General features: G+C 37.2%; 1 protein-coding gene across 1 annotated transcript in view; it reads right to left on the reverse strand.

Annotated features, from left to right (window-relative positions):
- Nucleotides 1-20,707, reverse strand: part of LOC137473313 (uncharacterized) — a 58,298-nt gene that overhangs the window by 18,530 nt on the left and 19,061 nt on the right. The window contains exons 10-15 of the mRNA XM_068189195.1: nucleotides 20,217-20,281; nucleotides 19,837-19,943; nucleotides 16,606-16,717; nucleotides 13,202-13,304; nucleotides 2,588-2,627; nucleotides 1,514-1,565 (exon numbers count right to left, since the gene is read on the reverse strand). Coding sequence (XP_068045296.1) covers nucleotides 1,514-1,565; nucleotides 2,588-2,627; nucleotides 13,202-13,304; nucleotides 16,606-16,717; nucleotides 19,837-19,943; nucleotides 20,217-20,281 — 479 coding nt within the window. The remainder of the gene's footprint in view (nucleotides 1-1,513; nucleotides 1,566-2,587; nucleotides 2,628-13,201; nucleotides 13,305-16,605; nucleotides 16,718-19,836; nucleotides 19,944-20,216; nucleotides 20,282-20,707) is intronic.

Below are 20,707 nucleotides of genomic sequence, written 5' to 3' on the forward strand. Positions count from 1 at the left end.
TTGAACAACACATTGGTAGGCTAAACTTCCATAAAGATAATAATTTCACACTAAACTTCACAAAGACAAGCCATTTGTGTAAGGCAAAATGTAAGTGATGATAAAAGTAATTAAACTTTAGACAACAAGAAAGGTGGGAGTTTCTTTGATGTTTTTCCACTGTGAAGAGATTGTAATTAACTCAGATTTAATAACTAAATGGCATCTTCTGTGTAAAGTTGTGAAATTAAAATATTTTCCTTTAATGAAGAATACTACTTAAAGAATAGGGCTTGGTTGTGCTAAGCACTGTATGAAATCTAAAGAACAAAAACAAAACAGTCCCTTTCTAATCAAGTTATTTTGTTTGTTCCCGCTTGCCCATTTTTTCACTTGCTGCCTGTGCTCCTAAAGCTTCCCAGAGCCACCCTAAGCAGAAGCCTGTGGCCTAACACAGACCAACATTCCAGCCTTTGGCCACTTTCTTGAGAGTGGATGGGTGAGAAGGCTCTTACTGAGTAATAGGATGTCTTAGCATGAGAGGGATGCAATAGTTACAAGCTACCTGAAAAAGAATGGCATATATTCAGTTTTGTCTGCATTTTCTAAAGGATAAATTCAATATCTGACAGCACTCAGAAGAACAGAGACCATGTTTATAAATCCAAGCAATTTATGGTTTCAGCAAAAGCAGTTTCTTCAAGTCTATCTTAAAGAAGTCAAACTAGACAGGGGTACCTGCATCACAGAAATTAAGTAGGCTCTAGATTAACATGTCATCTTATACTGTAATGTCTCACCTAGGGCTGCCTAGACATCTGAACTGTAAATTCTTGGACTGAAAGAAACTATTGCTATGAACTGAACAGGGCCACAGAGTCACAGGTTCCTCCATGATAGCACAATAGTAGCACAGGCTTTCATAATTTGACAGTTTTGGTAATACAGGCAAGAACAGAAATGACTACTTCTATTTTAGTAGAATAGATAGGGTATATGGAAGAAAAAAGGCCCAACTCTCTGTTAAGGTAAAACCTGTTGAATCAGAGGAAATTTAATGATTTTAGTATTTACTTCCAGTAGTATACACAAACTACACCACTCCCCAAAAACTAAGAAGATGTATCCAAGTTCACAATAATAATGTTCCACTCTCTGAACACCCAACTCCCTACTCTTTTAAGAGACTGCATTAATCTCCAAAGAAGTCTACAGTTTTCTTAAACACTCTTTACAAATACAGTAAAAATAATTCAAACCTACAATTCCAGGAACCTGAAAAGAGAAGCTGCTTCAGTTTTGATGTAAGATATTTCAAAATTCACAGTAATTAAAATGGAAGGTTGGCGAGTTCAACTGCTGCAAAACATTCTGTGTGAGTAACATTAGTCTCTCAGGAAATATTTTTTAATCAAAGTCACCAGACTACTTTGCAGTTTTATTACTGAAAGTCACCAAAAAATGCCAGAATCAGCAGGATTTTTCAAATTACTTCCAAGAAAACAGAAGTCAGACTTCAAGCAGTAGATCTTACCTGAACATTGCTTTTGGGATAATAGAAGAAAAATGGCTTCAAAACCGGAGACCTAGACACACAAAAAAACAAGCATAAATGCATTTACCTAGAAATTCATGAAACTTGCAGATCATATACTTTTAGACTATTCATATACCAAACACGTAGGAAATTAAATCCATTCAGCTCTGACTAGCAATGGTTTTTCAACCAACTTCAGAAGCCTGGGAAGTGTAAAAGCTCCTTAAATTCCATTATTAAGAATGAAGATTTTGTTTAAAAAACTGAAGAAAATTTTACTGAGAAGAAGTAGCCAAAACAGTAAAAATATTTTCTTGACAAAGTATGTACTTCTTGACATTGAAGTCCACTACAATGTCAGTAGCTCTGCATTGATACCTAGGCCAGCTACACAGGGCTACTAGAAATACAGCCACAGGTTCTTCTCCCACCTTCATGTGCAGTATTTGCTAAATGACAGAAAAGTTCTAGATGAATAAGCATAAAAAGGTGAGGATATAAATCACTGCAAGATTTTAGCCATATCTAGAAAGAAAGTGAATCAAGCCAAGTTTTTTTCTAAACATGCTCAATATTGCTATGTTCAGCTCAGTCATTAAATGGTTTCATGCTAAAATTTTGTGGGATGTTCTGGTATTTGACCTTACATTTCTAGGTGAAGTGAACTCATACAAATGTAAATTTGGTGGGCCCATATTCTAAACCAAAAGCTACAAGAGAAAACTGGTCCAGAAATTTGCATGTATTAATGTGGTCGAGCTCCTGGCAAGCTGAACTTGCCATGAAGTCACATTTCGAGTTTTCCCTACAGCTCATTAAGCAAAGACACTGCTATGAGCTGATCAGAAACCTACATAACTCACATTTAATTCAATAAAGATTTTTTACTATTTGCATGCATCTCGTACAGCACTCACTATTATCTTGTATCAGTTACTAAGCACAGAGTGACACAGGAAGACTTAGCTGCTTCTGTGGTTGCTGTCCCAAGTTGGGGAAGCTTGCAATGGTGACTGGTAGGAACATTATCAGCACACATTACAACAAGTTAATGATCAGGAATTAACTTACACTCTGGGGCGCCCTCCAACAATTCCAGTGAGGCCAGGGGCTGGAAAAGGAAATTAAATTCACAAAAGAATGGTTAAAGCCCTCTTCAAAGCATCAGAGCTTGTGGCTTACCAATAAATGCAGGGAAATCTCTAGAAAATTACATACATTGTCATAAATTAACAAAACAGAACACTTTGTAAAAGTTAAAAGTTAAAACACATAACTGAATTTTAACAAAAGTAATTTAAATGTGCAAAGTGTGAACTAAATCTTTAGAATCTTCTTCCAAATACTTTGTATACAAATGCCAGTGAGGTAATACATTTGATAGAAAAATAACTTTGCTTTAGGTTTTTTTTTGTCATTCTTCTTTTATTTACTTTCAAAAAGAGCAAAGAAACAATTTAGATGGACCATGGTTTCTTTTAGTACTTGTTTAATATGACTTTGCTTGTGTAGATTAACTGTTTCATTTGAATCACTCTCTCTAGCCTTTAAACTAACTTTGCTTTTTTAAGGTGCTTGGTACTGCAGATCCCATTCTCTCTCTGTGGTACAGAGGCAATTCAGGGGTTTAAGGCACTAGCATGAGCCCAGATCTCTGGTAAGCCAGCACTGTATTATCAGGCTGCCAGGCTCTACTATCATTAACCTATCTGCCCAGATCAGTATTTCCAAAAGAAACAGTTCTGCTCTCCTCAACCTGAGCATAGCTTCTCACCCTTCTGTCTGGCATGGACAGCAGGAACACATGAAGCATCAGAGCTCCAAACAGTATTGCAGGGGAAAGAAACAGTAAAATGTATACATTACATCAGCCTAGGAATTAATTAACAACTATGTTAAGCAGTCCATTTAAAATAAGTGTTGTGGAAAGCTGCCCACACGGTATATTTGGCCAAATTAATTCTGGCTAAAAAGGGCTTTATGCTTTCTGCAGATGTGAATTCCCTTAGTTAATGCTCCAAGCAAACTAGAAGCCAGGTAACTGTGCTGTTGTGATACTAAAGCTAACAGTGATGAGCTTTACTCCACAGCAGGCTGTTCTAGCTTGGATTCAGTGCCTTGTCAATGTGGACACATACCAGTAGCAGCAGAGATTACACAGCCTTGCCATATTCATGCTCATCAGAAGCAACTTCCCCAAAAAAGTCTATGATGTTTTATAGTACACACACACAAAAAAAAAAAAAGCCTTCAAAAGAAACAGCATCACAAATAACCACCTCCCTGCTCACTATATACTGCTGAAAAAAATGTGGTAGTGGATAGAAAATGAAAGAATTCCTTACGTAAGTGTTACACAATTTTAAATGATCCAGTGAGCAGTGAGGTTTCAGCCCTATACATCTTACTTGTGCACTCAGTCAAGCAGAACTGCCAAACTGCCACTCAGCCATAAAACCAGCTGCAGAGATTTTATTGAATTATGTGCCTAGTTTGTTTATTTAGGTTGCTGAGGAGGGTGGATACATTTAAGGTCATGTTGAAAATACAGGTCCATAAAGCTAGTTAAATTATCTGTGGATTGTCATATGGGTCACTTCCTGCTAGGCAGGTGAACTGCTCATTAAGGATACCAGACTTTGCTCCAACATGAATTTCAACTTCCTGAAAGCTTTTAAAGACAGCTCTTCATTTGCTTGCTTTCACACAAGGGATCTTGATTCCTACAACAAAGTAGTTCTCAACATAGATAAGAACACAGTCCAAGTAAGAGCAACAAGTGCTCACACCTCGAGGCTAGGTTAACTTTCTTCTGCTGGTCTTTCAGAAGTTCACGAGCACAAGCTACTGTAACAGCAGATCTGTCTTTGGAGGGACTACAGCTATCCCTGCAACTGCAATACAGGATACACCAATACCCCAGATGCAACGCTATTAAGTTCTGTGCAATGATTATTGTTTATGTGACTGTAAATATGATGGAGGCAACTTTAAGTCAAATTTAATTTTATCTATATGAAATTCCTAGTTAAGCTTCAAGCAGAGAAGACAAAGCAAATCATAAATTACTGATTGTAAGCCACAACCAGTTTGTTAGTTCGGTAAACAGCACAAAAGCACTACACCTCACCTCAACCAAGGTCTCAGATTCCTATTATATTTCTCCAGTAAACCAAAAGAAGGCAATGGAAGGTGTAGTGCAACCAAGTAATAATGAACTTGTTACTGTGGCCAGACCTGCCTTCTGCTAATTAAATTATGATCTGCTTGGATCAACCACTGTCCCAAGAAATCTTCTTATAAAAATATCTCCTCATGCTGTACTTTATGCTTACATTGCATTGCTTGTTTAAGTATCTGTACAGATGCCCTCCCTCCTTTCTGGAAGGATTATGTTTATCTACAATGACACAAGCAATCTGTCATACTCATACAGAATATCAATCAGGCTGCAGTCTCAAATTGCTAAGATTCTCAGCTAAACCGAAGCTCTTGATCTACTTTCCCAGAAACTTCACATGACCATTTTTTGTCATCAGAGCTCCATTCCTTAGTGCCTCAAGGAAGATAAAAGTATTGTCTCATCTGCTACCACTGAACCTCTTGAACAAGTTGCTTCACATCAAGCTAATGAACTCACCACCACTTTCTGCTACCTTCTGTGCCTCAGAATGGCATAAAACTGATGCACTGCAAAATGGGGTGATAACCTTTAGATGGGAGACTTTCCTTTCAATGCATCTATATATCCTGCTAATCTGTAGGTACAGTATTTGGCATCAAACTGAATATCACAACACTTATTTTGAGTCAAGCATTTGATCCAAAAGCCTTCCATTTTCTCAAGTGGTTGGGGGCCAAGCCTAAAAACTACAAATTCTCCAGGTGGCTGGGCATTTTAAACCAGTGAGTACTGCAGATAACACCACTGGGATTCCACTGTTTTTATTAACTCCCAAATATATTACATGGCTGGAAAAACTTCAGGCAGTAAGAATAGTAAATCTACTCCTTTCTAGGTGACTAAGCTCTGGTATGGGACCCTTCCTTTGGATTCTGTGTTTAGAAGTAAAAATCTACACTGAATATATTAAATAAATAAATAATTGGTTAGAAAGTACTTTGATTAATCTGCACAATTCTTCATACAGTCTTATCCTGTCTTTTCATTTTATGACTCCTTCCCCTAGCCTACTTTATGTCTTACTCATTTTCAGCCCAAGTATCTTACAAAAAACAAACCATCATCATCTGTGTATACATGTATGTACAATTAATTATTTGTCAGGTTTTCTTCCTTTGTGTCCATGATTCTTTCAGCGCACCTGCAGACTCTCACATTTTGGGTCCAATGGCAAATTTGATCCAAATCTGAAGGGCACAGAGGAATCTCAAGAATACCAAAGCACATTAACACACCATGACTGGTACTCCCCTGTGAGCAGAGATGTAGGAACAGATATCCATGTAAATAATACAAAGTGAAGCCTAATCAGGATACACTCCTTGCTTGACTGTTTCTGGTTTCCCATGTATGTTTTATCTCTCCAGCTGCCTCTTGATCTTTTTTATTTTCTCACCCTGTAAAACCCATGGATGGACTTGAAAATAACAAATTCTCCTAAAAATCACATATGATGTGCTGGAAAACACAGCAAGTTTCTGATAAATTTCATGAGCAGGAAAACTAAAGTGTACTTGGGAAAACCAATGTTGCTCTCAGTTGGGGCAATTCAGGGAATGGATCCACTGAAAACCAGCCTTGGTAAAAGATGCATAAAATCAGCCCAAATAAGCACCTTTACATTTCAATATGTAGAACCACCATCTTCTAATAAATTATAATTTATGTTATATATACCACACCCTGTAACATGCCCCACAGCAGAAAAAAACCCTGGCTGGCTACAACTTGAAATCAACCTGTGAGATTCAAATTTTCAGCAAAACAAGCCTCATTCCTTCCAGCTCTCATTATTCCCCACTGGATTTACAGACAGTGGAAAAGCCTGATGTTTTACCTCCTTAATATTCCCTCTATCCTATTCCAATCCTACTTGAATGGTCACACCTAATTTTGGATTATTACTTCTTATTCTTTAATCTACTTCTGTCCCCAAAACCTTCTGTACAATTCTGTACATTTTTCAACAGAATAAACCATTATGCAATATACAAAGGATGCTAGACTGCGTGAAGCATTTTGTAAAATGCTTTGGAGCAAAACAGCATGAAAATGCTCCAACTACTTGAAATCTAAAAAGCTTTAAGAGCTTTAACTTTAAACTCACGGCCTTTTTTTGAAGTTTCACAGAATTTCAAGATACAGCAATGTCAATTGTTGAATAGCTTTCAGCTTTTGACCCTTATACTTCCAGTGACTGAATTAGCTTAGCCAATAGGCTATTAATGTATTTACCATATATTCTAAAGAATGAAACATGTTTTTATATATAAAACCAGACAAAGTAGCCCACTTGTCAAGCATTATTTTTTTAAGTGATCAAAAGAGATAAATCTGAAATATCAGGTTTTATACTCAGCAGTTCTTAGAATATGGTTGATTACCAGTATAAAATGCATACAATCTTTTTTTACAGGGGTCAATTTTATGTTCTTAATTATTCTATGTCCTCTGAAAACAGCAGATAAACTATCTTCTACAGTATTATTCTCAAAAAAAACAGGGACTGCAGTAAACTGCTACAACAAGGACATTTCTAAAAGTATCTTCCAACACACTTAGGACATCAGTCAAAATATTTACATATACTCAAGCACTTTAAAATCTCAAGTTGTATTAACCAGCTGTCATCTTAGTGTCAAACTCCGGTCATTTTAATGTGAAATAAGGGTCAGCACATGATTTCAGCTATTAGTAAAACATTTCTTAGCTACTGAACCCCTGTTAAACTAAAAACACCAGATTCCCACAGTAAGGCTCTTCCTGAGCCTCTTCTATACTGCATTTCATTCAGAATAAAGTATCTGAATTAAAGAAGACAACATAAAGACATTAAATCAACATAAATTATTTAAATTCTAGCCATCTGGCTGACTGGACTATACATAATGAAGAGATTTTCACTGAGTATTACAAACCAGGTCTGTGTTTGCTAGCTTTCATGAAGTGATGGTGAACTTCTATGGACTGAATGTTGTAGAACTGCACTGAACTTCCAATGGTTACTACAGGTTTAAAAATCTGAGTCTATGTGTCTAGGATTCTCCACTTCCAAACACAGGAATCTCACTTTACAGAACAGGAAAACACCTGTGAAGACCCCACTATTAGGACTGAATAAATTTAAATCTCTCTGTACGGTTATTTTTTTCAGGAGACCAACATGCATAAAGCCAACCAAACTTGCTGCTTGCTGATAAAAAAAAAATCCTGGCTATTATCAACTTTCAGACTACTAAGGACTAAAAAGAAAGAATAAATTTATCAATTAAAAGGTTAAACACAAATATTAATTGTAAAAATATATTAAAGATGGGATAAATGTCTGTTTGGTGCTTTTTTTATAGTATCTATCCCTTTAATTTCATCAGAAGAGCATAATCCAAATGAAAACTGATTAAGCGTTTGAACTTGTGAACTAAATACCACACTCAACAGAAGTTTACAGAAAATGTCTTCATTCCAAACAGAAAATAAACAACAAATCACTCTCCAACATGGCATGTCTATATACAGTAACTTCAAATTCTTCTCTGGGCTTAAGCGTCTCATCTGCAGTTTTAGTAATACTTAAAAACAATTTCTGTGAAAGTATGCTAATGTGTCCTGCTGAGCCTTACAAAGGGAATTTTAAAAGAATTAGGAAAAAAGTTAGGGAATATCTATGAAAATCTCAGCCATTCATTGTTGACTATGGAAGCTTCTTAAATGCAACATCTCAAAATTCTCTCTTGCAGGTCTAACTCCTTGCATATATTGCAGAGCACAAACACACAGGCTTCAGCCCATTTCAACATATAGACAGCATTCCTTCTTTTTATGCAGAAGATGCAATTTCATAAGAAATTGGGAATTTCAGATCGGCACAATGCCTTTACATGGTTGTCCTTCTACTAGTGTGGAGGGGAGGGGGGAGGAATCACAGTTTAAGCACTCTTAAATTGATCAGAATCTATACAATACTCTCCTTTTATGAGGTCTGAGTTTTATTATCCTTGACTTATACAAATTCCTAAAAATTTTATCATATCCAAAAATCATATGCTGCAAACTAAGTCAGAAGTTATTAAATACTGACATTAAGACTCTGTATTTGCTAAAAAGCACATCTGATACTCCAGACCTAACATCCAGTTTTAAGTCTCTGAAGTGAAGCATTATGAAGATCACCCCTCAACAAAATTATTATGATGTGATTTTTAATTACAGGAAGGAAAAGAAGTTATTTTAATTTTACTGTTGTTCCCTGCAAAATCTGAAAAACCGCAACTCAAAACTCCCTCCAAAGTTTATCAGGCAAATAGGTAAAACATTTTGACTCAAGTGATTTAAATTCAGCCTAAGTGAAAACACCAAAAGTAAGCATTTAGTACTGATTATTAAAGAAATCAACATCTATTTTACATATAATTCGTAATTTTCATATTATGATATTGCCAAAATAAAACTACCAACCAACTCCAGCTGACAGCTCCACAAGTAGTGACTAGCAGGCTAAAACCACCTGATGAAACACCAGAAGTGACAGTGCTTCTGGATTTCACTATAAAAGATGCAGCAGGAGGTCTTGTGACTCTCCACCCTTATTCTGAACCACAAATCTCTTTTCTCAATCTGTCTTCTCCTCTACTCCCCCCGTTCTTAAACTTTAGCCTGTTTGGTCCCCTCAAATATTAGTGGAGTTGCTTTTCAGCATTTCTTACAGGGAAAGCAGAACCAAGGAGTCTTGATTCACATTCTTTCATAGTTATGCTTTCTTTCACTATCTCAGGAAACCATCTGTAAAGCAGACAGAATACTTTCCAATGCTACTAGATGTTAGAAAGCTTAGCTGATCATCTTTACACAACTTGCTAAAGGTTCTTGGATGAAAGGTGCTCTATTTGAAGATTATCATCTGTACAAATGCCTACACATCACTTAAGAGTAACAAGCACCAAACTGCTACTGATGGGAAAGAAGAATATAGTTAAAAAGAGTACTCCTCAACCACTAGATACAGTCCAAAGTATTTCCCTTTTTTTCCCAGTACAGATCTGAAAGTGTACTTTGTTTTTTAAAGGTCACTCTTAAATGTCCAAAATAATGGAATGAAGTGTTTCAGTTCAGGTGACATCATTCTGCAAGTCATTAACTTCTCCTTCCTCCTTGGTGTCCACTATGAAAAATTTATAATTTGTTCCTGCTTTTCCTCTGTTCTTCATTAAAAAGATATGCAGAAAAAGAAGGAAGGGTTACTTGCAATGACTCTCATAGCTACTATCTCACCTCCTGGAAGTGAACTAACACAGGAGAGCTGGGAGGGGTGTGACCAAGCTGACCATCTTTGAAACACAGGACTTCATTGTTTAAAGGATTTTCATCAGGAAAAGCCACTCATGCTGAAAATCTCACTTGGTGTGTATCCCCACAACTGCCACCATTTTGGCAGAACAAGGCCACAGGTATTTTTATTCAATGCCCAGCGAGAAAAAGTGGTGCAGCACTGTACAGCATGGGACCTCAGGTGCTCACTGCCCAGAGCACTTACACAGGGCATGCAAGGCTCAAGTTCTGGGCTCTCTGCCTGCGGACAGTCTGACCCTCCCCCAAGGGTGACCATACTGCCATGGGGCGTGCTCTGCCTCTCACTGAAGCTGTGACACTCTGGAGAACTGTAATCATCTGCAAAAATATCCTGGTGACATAGAGGGGAGGGAAAAAGCTCAGGGAAAAGGGAGAGGGAAATGAACACCAGGTGCTGTTACTAGAGAATTCACCTAGGACAACAATCTCAACAGTGTTAGTTCTGGCTTCTGTTCCCAAGATCACTTACCCATCTCTAAAAGTCCTGTCTATGGAGCTTCCTGTTTTAAGACAATTAAGCATCAAGAATTCCTTGTTGTGCTCTTCACAGCACAGACTGGAATTCCACACTACTGTCAGAAACTAAGCATCGTTAAGCTGATGCAGTTATTAGTACACCATTAATTACTGCTTGGCAGTGTTGCAAAATTCTAAATCTCACTGAAGAAAGAAAAATTAAAAACCACTGCTTTGAATATATTCCACATCAACAAGTAGCTTACTAAGCATTTAGATCCCAAATCTGACCCTTTCTCTGCTTACATAAGTTTATGGGCACAGGTAATACAGAAATTTACCACACAACAGCAAGTGAAAGAAGTGACTGTACAAACCAGCCCCCAATATATCTTCCACAAATTAAAAAAAAAAAAAAAAAATTACTATGTACTTGGAAGCATGTCAGTAAACAGCCCCCATAGCATTTGACAGTAGTCATTTATGTCATGGAGGCCAAAAACCTTTTTGCAGTCCTGTACCTACAAGGAAAAGTGCTATTTATCACCAGATGCCTCGGATGATTCCAGAAATAGACTCTTTCCCACTGCTGTTCATTAGCAGCAGCTCTACAAACCAAAACAGATTTTTTTTTTTTCTGAGAAAAACTTCTACAGGATGTTCTAAAAAGCTTAAACTGTTCCTTTAGGAAACAAACTCAGCACCCCAACCATCATCCACACAGACTGCCTAACCCTATTCCACATAGGAATGCATTTGTTTCATCACTGAAAGCCCTGATAACAAGAACAGAAAGTTTGCCAGCCACCTCAAGGCACAGATGTTCACAAGTTACAGTAACTCCGTTTCAATTCTACACATACTTCACCCAACCCATGTAGAGCAGATTTTTCACTTTTTCATTCTACAAAGATCAGTGGTAGAAGGAAAAAAATGGAACCCTTAATAAAACTAACACTTTCAGACTTCAAACATGGTTTAAATACACAGTAATTGCTTTATAAAAGAAGCACAGATTAAGAATGAAGAGACAAGTACAAATTCAATAGTTTTGGACATTACAAATAAATAATGACTTTAAAATCCACACAGCTTTCTTTAATGCAAAAGGATGCTTTCTAGGGCATTGTCTATGCCTACATAGAATAAATAGAATAGAAAAGGAGAAACTACTTCAGTTATGATTCCCTAACTAGTTACAAAAATGATAGTTTGGTCCAGCTGAAAATACTATCCTTCTTTCATAAGGAAAACTCCAAGTCTTTAGAAGCAACTTACATCTGTGGTAAATGCTGACCTACTGATGAGCCTTCAGAACTGGACTCACTGGAAAAAAAGAATTAGTTCTTTAATTGCAAAGCAACACCTAACTATTCCTCCATTAATCAGGATTTTAGACTTGCTATGGAACTTCAGAGTTTCAGCTTAAGCCCTTGGAATCCAATTTTGAAGATCTATGTAAATCCTAGATTACATAGATCTTCATTAAGGTATGCAGAAGCATACAGATTACATAGATACCTTCATTAAGGTGTGCAGAAGTCACTGCAAAATATCTAAGCTCTAGTCCCCAAATGAGACTGTCGAAATTTAAATTCATTTAGAATGGGTAATAGAAGTAGGATGCGTACTCATGATTTACGCACAAAACACAGGGATGAGCTTAGAACTCAGTTATAGCAGTGACACCTAAGGGACTTGGGAGTAGAAGAGAAAAAAAAAATTGCTCAAAATAATCACACAGTAGGTCCCCCTAGAAAATTTAGAGAAACCAATGTACATGTACAAATATGCTTTTTTTTTTTTAATAAACATTTGGCAAGCAACAGAAGCACAGATCATTTCACATTACATGACCTTCAAGCAAATACTTAAAAACATACCCTCAAAACTAAGATGGACTTAATTAAATTCCAGTGGTTTGATTTTACCTCACACATCAAATAAAAAATAAATCTTGCAATAGTTGCAATGCATTACAAAATCAAATTCTGAGGACAGAATAATTTGAGGTTAGACTTAATACTGCAGGATGAGAATTTAAGTTGGGTACTTAATATACACTGTGAATTAAGTAAGATGCGGACTGTCAGCATCATCACTGCAGTATTAAATTTTTTAAATTATCTACGCTGTAATTACTTACACAAGCAGCTATACATGAAACAGAAGTACAGTAGCATCAATAAAAATCCTTTGTAGTAACACCAGATAATGAAGTATGAAAAGAACCTTCAAAACTCTCAAACTGCACATCTCTTCATAGACTGCACTGTTATAGCTGGACACTGAAGTATATTTTTGCCAGTTGAGTAACACTTGGTGTTTATTGCCAGCAAAGTCTAATAGCATTACAAAGCTTTAGGAACATGGTAAAAAAGTAAATCACTGTTGCACATCAGTGCAGTCACATGCAGGAAAACAAATGGATGAGGAAAAGGAAAGAAGCCAGGATGTAACAGTAGCAGCAAGGGAAGAATAAAGAATCTAAAAGGAATACAAAGGTGAACTTTGAAGACTTTTATTTTATCATTCTGCTAATGTCTTTCTCATTTCTACACCAAGCTTATATACCTTTAAAAATCATTTCATTATGAACAATATAAGGAGGCTTAACATGACTAAGTTTTTGGGTGCTAGTCATATTCAGAGAATAAAAAGTAACTTTAAAATTCTTAGAAGATTATATGAATAATTACCCATGCCAGTTCCAGCTGGTGCAATCTCTTTGGAAAAGATTTCTACAGCTTCTCTTTGTTTATGGTGTACAGCAAGCCAAATAACAGCTTCCCGAGGTCCCTGCTACAAAAAGGTTGAAATTAGATTAGCTTAGATGCAGAACATTGGTTAAATTTACAAAACTGAAAAATAACTGTAGCTCAGTATTCGAGTTAAATAATTCTGTGACTTTTTATCCACCATCACTACAATTTGCTGTTAACTTTTCATTATCTTTATTTTGAAATACCATGGAGTCAACTCTTGGGTATTTCAAGTCACTAGGGCACTGTGCATTTTCTCCAGCATTCTCTAAGAATCAAGTACTGTAACTAACAATACCAAATACTTGGCTTCACTGTCGGTAGAACTGGCAAACAAAGTTTGCTCTTATTCTAAGCACACTGAGAGTACTCTGGGGCCAAGTTAGAGAGCCAGGTTCACTTCTCTTAGCATCAGGAAGGAAGCAGATCTGTCCACAGAAAAGAACTCAAACCTAATCCTTAGGAGATAAATGTAAGAACAGAACTTGTAAAAATCACCATATTTTCAGAGAGAAGAGCAGATGCTCCCTCTAAAGATAAACCAAACGCACTCCCTACTCTAGTCAAAACACCTCTCCTTGCAGATAAGCAGTCTCTCATTTCAAGTTGTACTTCTCCAAAAATACTATTTTCAGCCACTGATGGATCTACTATTGGAATCAATACACAAAAAATATGCAGCCATACAACAAACCCAACAAATGCACTATTTTAATATTCAGTGCTCCCAAAGCTAACATAAGATTCATTAAATTACTACAAGTAATGATCAACCAGAAATATTCTTGCAAAAAAAAAAAAAAAAAAAAAATTCATGCATTTACATCTGCTTTCTGGTTCTAAACTGTACCATATAATCAATATTCCATTTAAAGTTCCATGTTTACCTCCTTGCCTGCAAATGCAAGATACAACGGTCTATGAAAATAAGCTGAATCCTGTTTTGAGTGGATGAACCCAGTATTAAAACTGGGTATATATACAGGCTGAAGCAATTAATCCTACAGTATCAGAATTAAAATTTTTAAAAAAAGCAGCAAAACAAAGTCTGAACAATGTTTTGGAAATCAATTAACAAAGGGTTAGCAGAAAACTGTCAGAGCACATATAGTTTCTACGTAGCAAACTCTAATGCCTGACGTACTATTAAAAAATAGCTTAAATGAAACACATCCCGGATTTCCAAACCACAAACTCACTGATGCTGTGCTACTGTCATAACTCCTTCCTCCCCAGTATAATATAGGATACTAAAAATCAAACACCACTAAAATTACTCAGTGCTGATTCAGGTCCCTTTCTAGCTCACACTGGGCTGGTGCTGACAAAGCAAGCTATCAAGAGTGACAGGCAGCAGCCACATCAACAGGCAGAGAAGTCTGAGAAAAAGAAGTGCTTGCCACTCTTTCCTATTTCTCAAGATATTTTGTGTTGTCAGGAACAGTCAATACTACACACACAGTTCAGACTACAGGCTGGGAGACACAGGGATTTCACAGCTGCAAAGGCTAACCATTGCACCAGTTTGACAGGTGTGCATGGGAAGTAGTCTAGCCACACCATATATTGACACTGAGCTCCAAATGTCGTTCAGCTTACCCTGTCTTGGTATTCACTTATGTATTTGTTTCTTTGCTTCAAATTTAAGTGATAGAACTTTCAAAGCAGGCACTATTTTCCTTATGTGTTAATATACTGCCTAGCATAGTATGGCTCTGGTTTTGAATACTATGATTTGTAATCCAAATAACCAAGTCTAATTTTGCATGGAAAGACATAGTAGGAAAGAGTGTTTAAGTGACTACATTATCCCTACCTGAAGGTCCAATGAGTAAATGTTTTCCTTGGGATTCTATGACTTTGTATTTTAAATGGAAAAGCAAACTCCACTCCCTAACCCTTTTTCTCAAACTACCACGGCTGCTTTCCAGATGAAAGCTCCCCTGGCTAGTTTCTTCTAAAATGCTAGAGAAGCATGAAGGGCAATAGAGCAATTTCCTGTATTTCAGCCTTAGCTCTGACATCCTGTTTTAGGCATGGATGAGAAGCACATACAATGGCGATAACACTCTGTTTACTTTTAATATAAGACCTGGGAACTGAGGTTGGAAATACAGAAAGTACTACAAATACTCTTTCAATTTAAATATATATTTAATGTACTATAAGCAAGGCAAACAGAACAATCAGGAGGGAGAAGCTGCACTACTTCAACTCATTATTCACTTTGTACAATGAGACAGAAAACTTCCTATACAACAATTCATTGAAGAATATACTACAATGCATAATGATAAGGAGTCGGTACAAACAGAACAGAGGCAAGCTGAACATCTGGAACATCTGTTCCTATGTTTAAGAATTTTGATTCTGCACTCTTACTAAGACACTTAAAACTGTAGGCTTCATGGTCCTGAAATGAAAGAGACTACATTATAAAGCTCAGTCTTCAGGAAGCAACTCTTGCTGCTTTGTGAAAGAAATTGAAACTCAAGCACTGAAATGAATACCTGCAGATATAACTTGACTAAATTCTAGAAACACTCAATTTCACTAGTAGGAAGTCCACTGTCCTTCTCTACACCACATTCACATTTCCTTTAGTTACAAACGGTTGGATAAAATGTTGGCACTTGTAAGAACAAACTCAGAGATGAGTTTTGCCACGTGTACCTTAAGAGTTTTGCAAGACTGCCACTGACAAAGAAGAATTAAATGCTACTGTTTTGGAACAAACTAAACTGTCTAAATATTTAAACTGTATCTAAGTGAGGACATGATTTACAGTCTTCTTCCTTTAAAAAGGACTTTCATTCTCTAGATTAGGAAAACAGACCATGGATATCACAGCTGCAGTGGCTTTGGCCATCATTCATATTCTTACATATGCACTCACAGTGCAGAATTACATAGCTGAAGATTATTTCTGAAGCAGTACTCACAGACAAATTTAAACTTGTGCAGGCACACTAACGCTAAGATTTCCTGATTGCAATATTTATAATGTAGTGTTTTTGCATTACATCTAATGCAATTTAAGTCTACACCACAGAAGTTATTATAATAAGGTACTTCTTTAGCAGACCATCAGAACAGAGCACAACAACAAATCTCACAAAGATTTTGTAGGATTTTGTATCAGCTTCTGGAAGACCCAATACAGCAACGACCTTGTCACTGTTAATTTTGTACATTAAGTAGTGACAGTGAGTTCTTTGCAACATGAAGGGGTGAAATTCCCAAGATGATAATGACTTCCTTTAAAGTTGTGGAAAAGATAACAATATGGAAAGATTAAAAGAGGTCAGTAAAAGTTTAAGAACACTCCACTGCATACTTACACCATCTATACTCCTTCTAGCATGAGGTCCGTATGTATCTTCAGACCCCAAAACCTGTACGTTAACTGCACTGTAATCTTCATATCCAAGCTGGCTGAAAATAAGACGAGTCCTGCAAGAAATGATTTTTAAAATTAGTAAAGTGTCTCAAAATGATTATCTGAAGTAGCCCTGTGTGGTCCACAAACGTTAACTCTGTCAAGTGGCTGTAGAAAAGATTTTATCAGTTGAAATATTGGAATTTTGTTAGGAAATATATTTTGCTTGGTGGAACAAGCAACATTTTTTTGCTTTGGTGGAACATTTTGAACACACTGCTAACACTTCATTGTTGTCATAAATATAATCACAACACCTGAAATAGTGAAGCAATGTACAGAACATTAATACAAAACTCAATTTTTTAACTGCTGTAAAGAGATGGAAAGATGTTCACACAGTAGAAATGAGTCCACCTTTATTTCTGATGAGATAAAAAAATAAGAACCTCATTTAAGTTAAATAAATTTGCAAACTGTGCCTGTACTAAGTTATTTTAAATTATTTATCTATCAGCATTACAGTTACAGATATTACAGTTCAAAACAAATTCTGCGGGTCATTTTTAGCCATTTCATGTATTAGTAATGCAACAGAGAATCATGAAAATTAAAAGGACACCAGAGACTACTTCAAAAAGACTTCTTCACCCACATATTGCCAAATGGCTTCTGCTTGCACTGATGAATAAACAAGTAATGGAGAAGTACACAAGAAAGAAGCAAAAGAAGTTATCTTACAAGCTGCCAAAGCTGCTCAATATCTTAGGCTAACAACTAATATGACCTGCATAAATGAAGCACATTAAATCTGTGTGCCTTTTTCTGCATTTGTTGCCACTAAACTACTGGACAGAACTTAACCTAGAACAGACTGGAAGCTGGGTAGCTGAAAGATCACGGCTTTCGAATATCCTCTTGAAACAGAGAGACCCGGACAGACTCTATCAACGGCCTGAAGGCAACTGCACGAAGTTCACTCAGTTAGGCAAAGCGCTGGGTCCTGCACTTGGGTCACAGCAACCGCAGGCAGCACCACGGTCTGGGTCAGAGTGGTCTGAGAGCTGTTTGGCAGAGACTTTCAGGTGCCTGCTGACAGCCAGATGAACGTGAGCCAGCGTGTGCCCAAGAAGCCAAGAAGGCCAATGGCATCCTGGCCTGGATCAGCACTAGTGCGGTCAGCAGGACCAGGGCAGTGATTGTCTCTCTATACTCGGCACTGGTAAGGCCACACCTCAAATCCTGTGTCCAGTTTCAGGCTCCTCACTTTTTCAGTCAACTTCCTACATTGAGGTGCTGGAGCGTGGCCATAGAAGGGCAATAAGGCTTGTGAAAGGTCTAGAAAACATGTTTTACAAGGAATGGCTGAGGGACCTGAGGTTGTTTAACCTGGAAAAAGGCTACAGATGAAAGGAGGACGGTACTGAGGACAAGGCTGGTTCCTTCTACTGTGCCTGCAAGTGAGAGGAACAGAGGAAACAGCTTGACCTGAGACAGGGGAGATCCAGATAAGGTATCAGAAAAAAATATCTCCACTGTTCAGGCTGTCAGGCATTGAAGTAAGCTTCCCAAGGAGGTGGTGAAGTACCATTCCTGGAGGTGTTTAAGAGATGTCTGGATTTGGCACTGGGTGATGTGACTTAGGGATTATAGCAATGGAGCTGAGCTGATGGTTGGACTTGCTTATCTTAAAGGTCTCATCCACCCTTGACAATTCTATGATTTTGTAAACAGAAACCAGTAAAAAAACTGATGTCAGCATTTCTGAAAGAGTTATATAGTTGCTGATAGAGCATTCTTTGAAAGGGATCAGAACAGCTTAAATCTTATTCTCCATCTGGGCTGACAAACACTAATTTTTTGATGTGTCAAAGAAACAATTCCACATATTAAGCTGTTTAAGACTACATTTGAGATACGGAATGTGTTTTTGTATACTGTAATTTTCAAAACAGAGAACTTGCCCACAAGCATGCCTAATGGGCTAGAGTCCACTTCTCACACCAGTTAGTCAGCCTTCAACTACCTCTCATCATCTTTCCTCTGATTACCCAAGAGAGCATAGCATACAGGCTGAATTAACTTTCTAGATGTCAGAGACAGCAGCAGCACTACAATCTGTTTCAATCAAAGATTCACATAATCCAGTCTGAAATAATGTCCAAAAGCAAATATGAAATGGAAAACACACCATTCTATTTTTTTCCTAAAATAAACACCTAGCTTCCAGAAAGATGGCTTTTTAGAGGTTCTGAGTCTCCAAGCCTTTGCATTTACCACTTCCTAAAGAGCTTTTCCATAACTTGATTTTCTCAACAGCTCTTGGACACGAGCTTTTAGCATTTGCAATTACACAGTCCCTATCAGCCTGCTCTTATCTGCCATATCTCTTGAGGGAAATCAGACAACTCCTCCTTCCCCACATGTGCTGCACACAGGCACATGAAGAATCACTCCAAGTAAAACCTGGACTTCTGACTTTCCAAGTGCAGTTTTTCCATGGGTCTACAACAGGATGGGGAGGAAGCTTTATACAAAACATGGCACAAGGAAATAGATCTCTTAACTAGAAAGACTGGAGCTACTGGAATAAGCACTGGGAGACTCCTGATATGGAATTATATTTAAGAGGAATTCCTCCTTGCCCAAATATACTGGCATGACAATACAACTGAAAGTTTAACACTCTGTCTTGGAATTGTAACTCTGTTCTAGGAAAAAAACAAAACACAATCACTGGGTCACATTTTAGAAAGTGTGCTTTAAACACAAATTCAGTCAACTTCCACTTTTCATGTCAGTAAGAGCTATCATAAAAAAGTTCTGTTAAAGTTGCTGTAAACTAGTTTCACATGGGTTTATCTCTGGCATCTAATAAAATTTAATCTCCATCACAGCTTGTTCCTCACTAAATTCAGTTTCTCTCCAGCCATCTATTTTCAAACCTATTTGGCACTTTTCTCACTCTGTCAAACCTAACTGAAGTGCAGTTACAGACTGAAAATGGGTTTCTTGAAAAGGCTACTTAAGTCTTGAAATATCATCCCTATAGAAAAACTATAATCCTCTAAGATTCTTAAAAGGTTAGTAATGTTGCCATCATGTGTCACTGTTCTATTTTCATCACATCTGGGAGGGGGGGTGGGGGGGTGGGAAAGCAACCCAGAACCCTTTCCAAGACTCAAATACCAACCTTTGCAGAATAGCTTCTGCAGTGCGCTTTGCTTTTTGTACTGCCTTTGGGCCTCCCACTGGACAGACAGCAGTAGCTCTGAAGCCATCAAGATAAGTGGCATTTACCTAACGATAAAAGGTTCACAAAGTTACATGGAATTCAGAACTGACAGGCTATATAAATGCTCTCTGGCAATCATTATCTATACAAATACACACTTTTTAAACAAAACAGGTTTTTCTGTATAAAATAAGGTTTGCCTTTTCCAATTTTCCACCTCTTTCTTTTACCTTTGGGGCAGAGAAGATGAGGAGAGCGCTAAGTTTTAGCATTGTCTCAAAAATTTAAGATTTTTTAAAATCAAACTATAACTTCCATGCCACAAAATGAGGTAATACCTTATAAAACGTTGAAGGAGGCAATCCTTTTGCTCCACAAACTTTCACTGCTCCACCATCAAAACCTATAGTGGTTAAAAAACAGTATTTCAGCTTCTTCACTGTAACTTCAAATCCAGTCTTTTGTGACACATATCAAATGCACTTAATTAAAAAGCAAATCATCGATAGCTGTACTGCCACAGAAGAGAGAACCTTCCAGAAAACAGTCCTTCCTGCCTTAGAAAGAACAGCAGCAAACTGGTGACTGAATTTATGTCTGCCATGAGCCTTTTAAAAGGGCGATTGAAATGTTTATTCATGCACTTAAAAAATACTTAACAAAGAAAGCAGCCTTAGGACATCAGAGTCAATAGTTATTTTCCTCTCAATATCCAGTTATTGCACACACACAGAGCATATAATTTACTGCAGCTGGCTGCAGTGGATTTGGTAAAGAATCAAAGCAAGATGAGAAACCAGTGCGAGCTATTGGTTGAGAGCTTAATAAG

The sequence above is a fragment of the Anomalospiza imberbis genome, chromosome 4, assembly GCF_031753505.1.
Source record: "Anomalospiza imberbis isolate Cuckoo-Finch-1a 21T00152 chromosome 4, ASM3175350v1, whole genome shotgun sequence".
NCBI lineage: Eukaryota > Metazoa > Chordata > Aves > Passeriformes > Viduidae > Anomalospiza > Anomalospiza imberbis.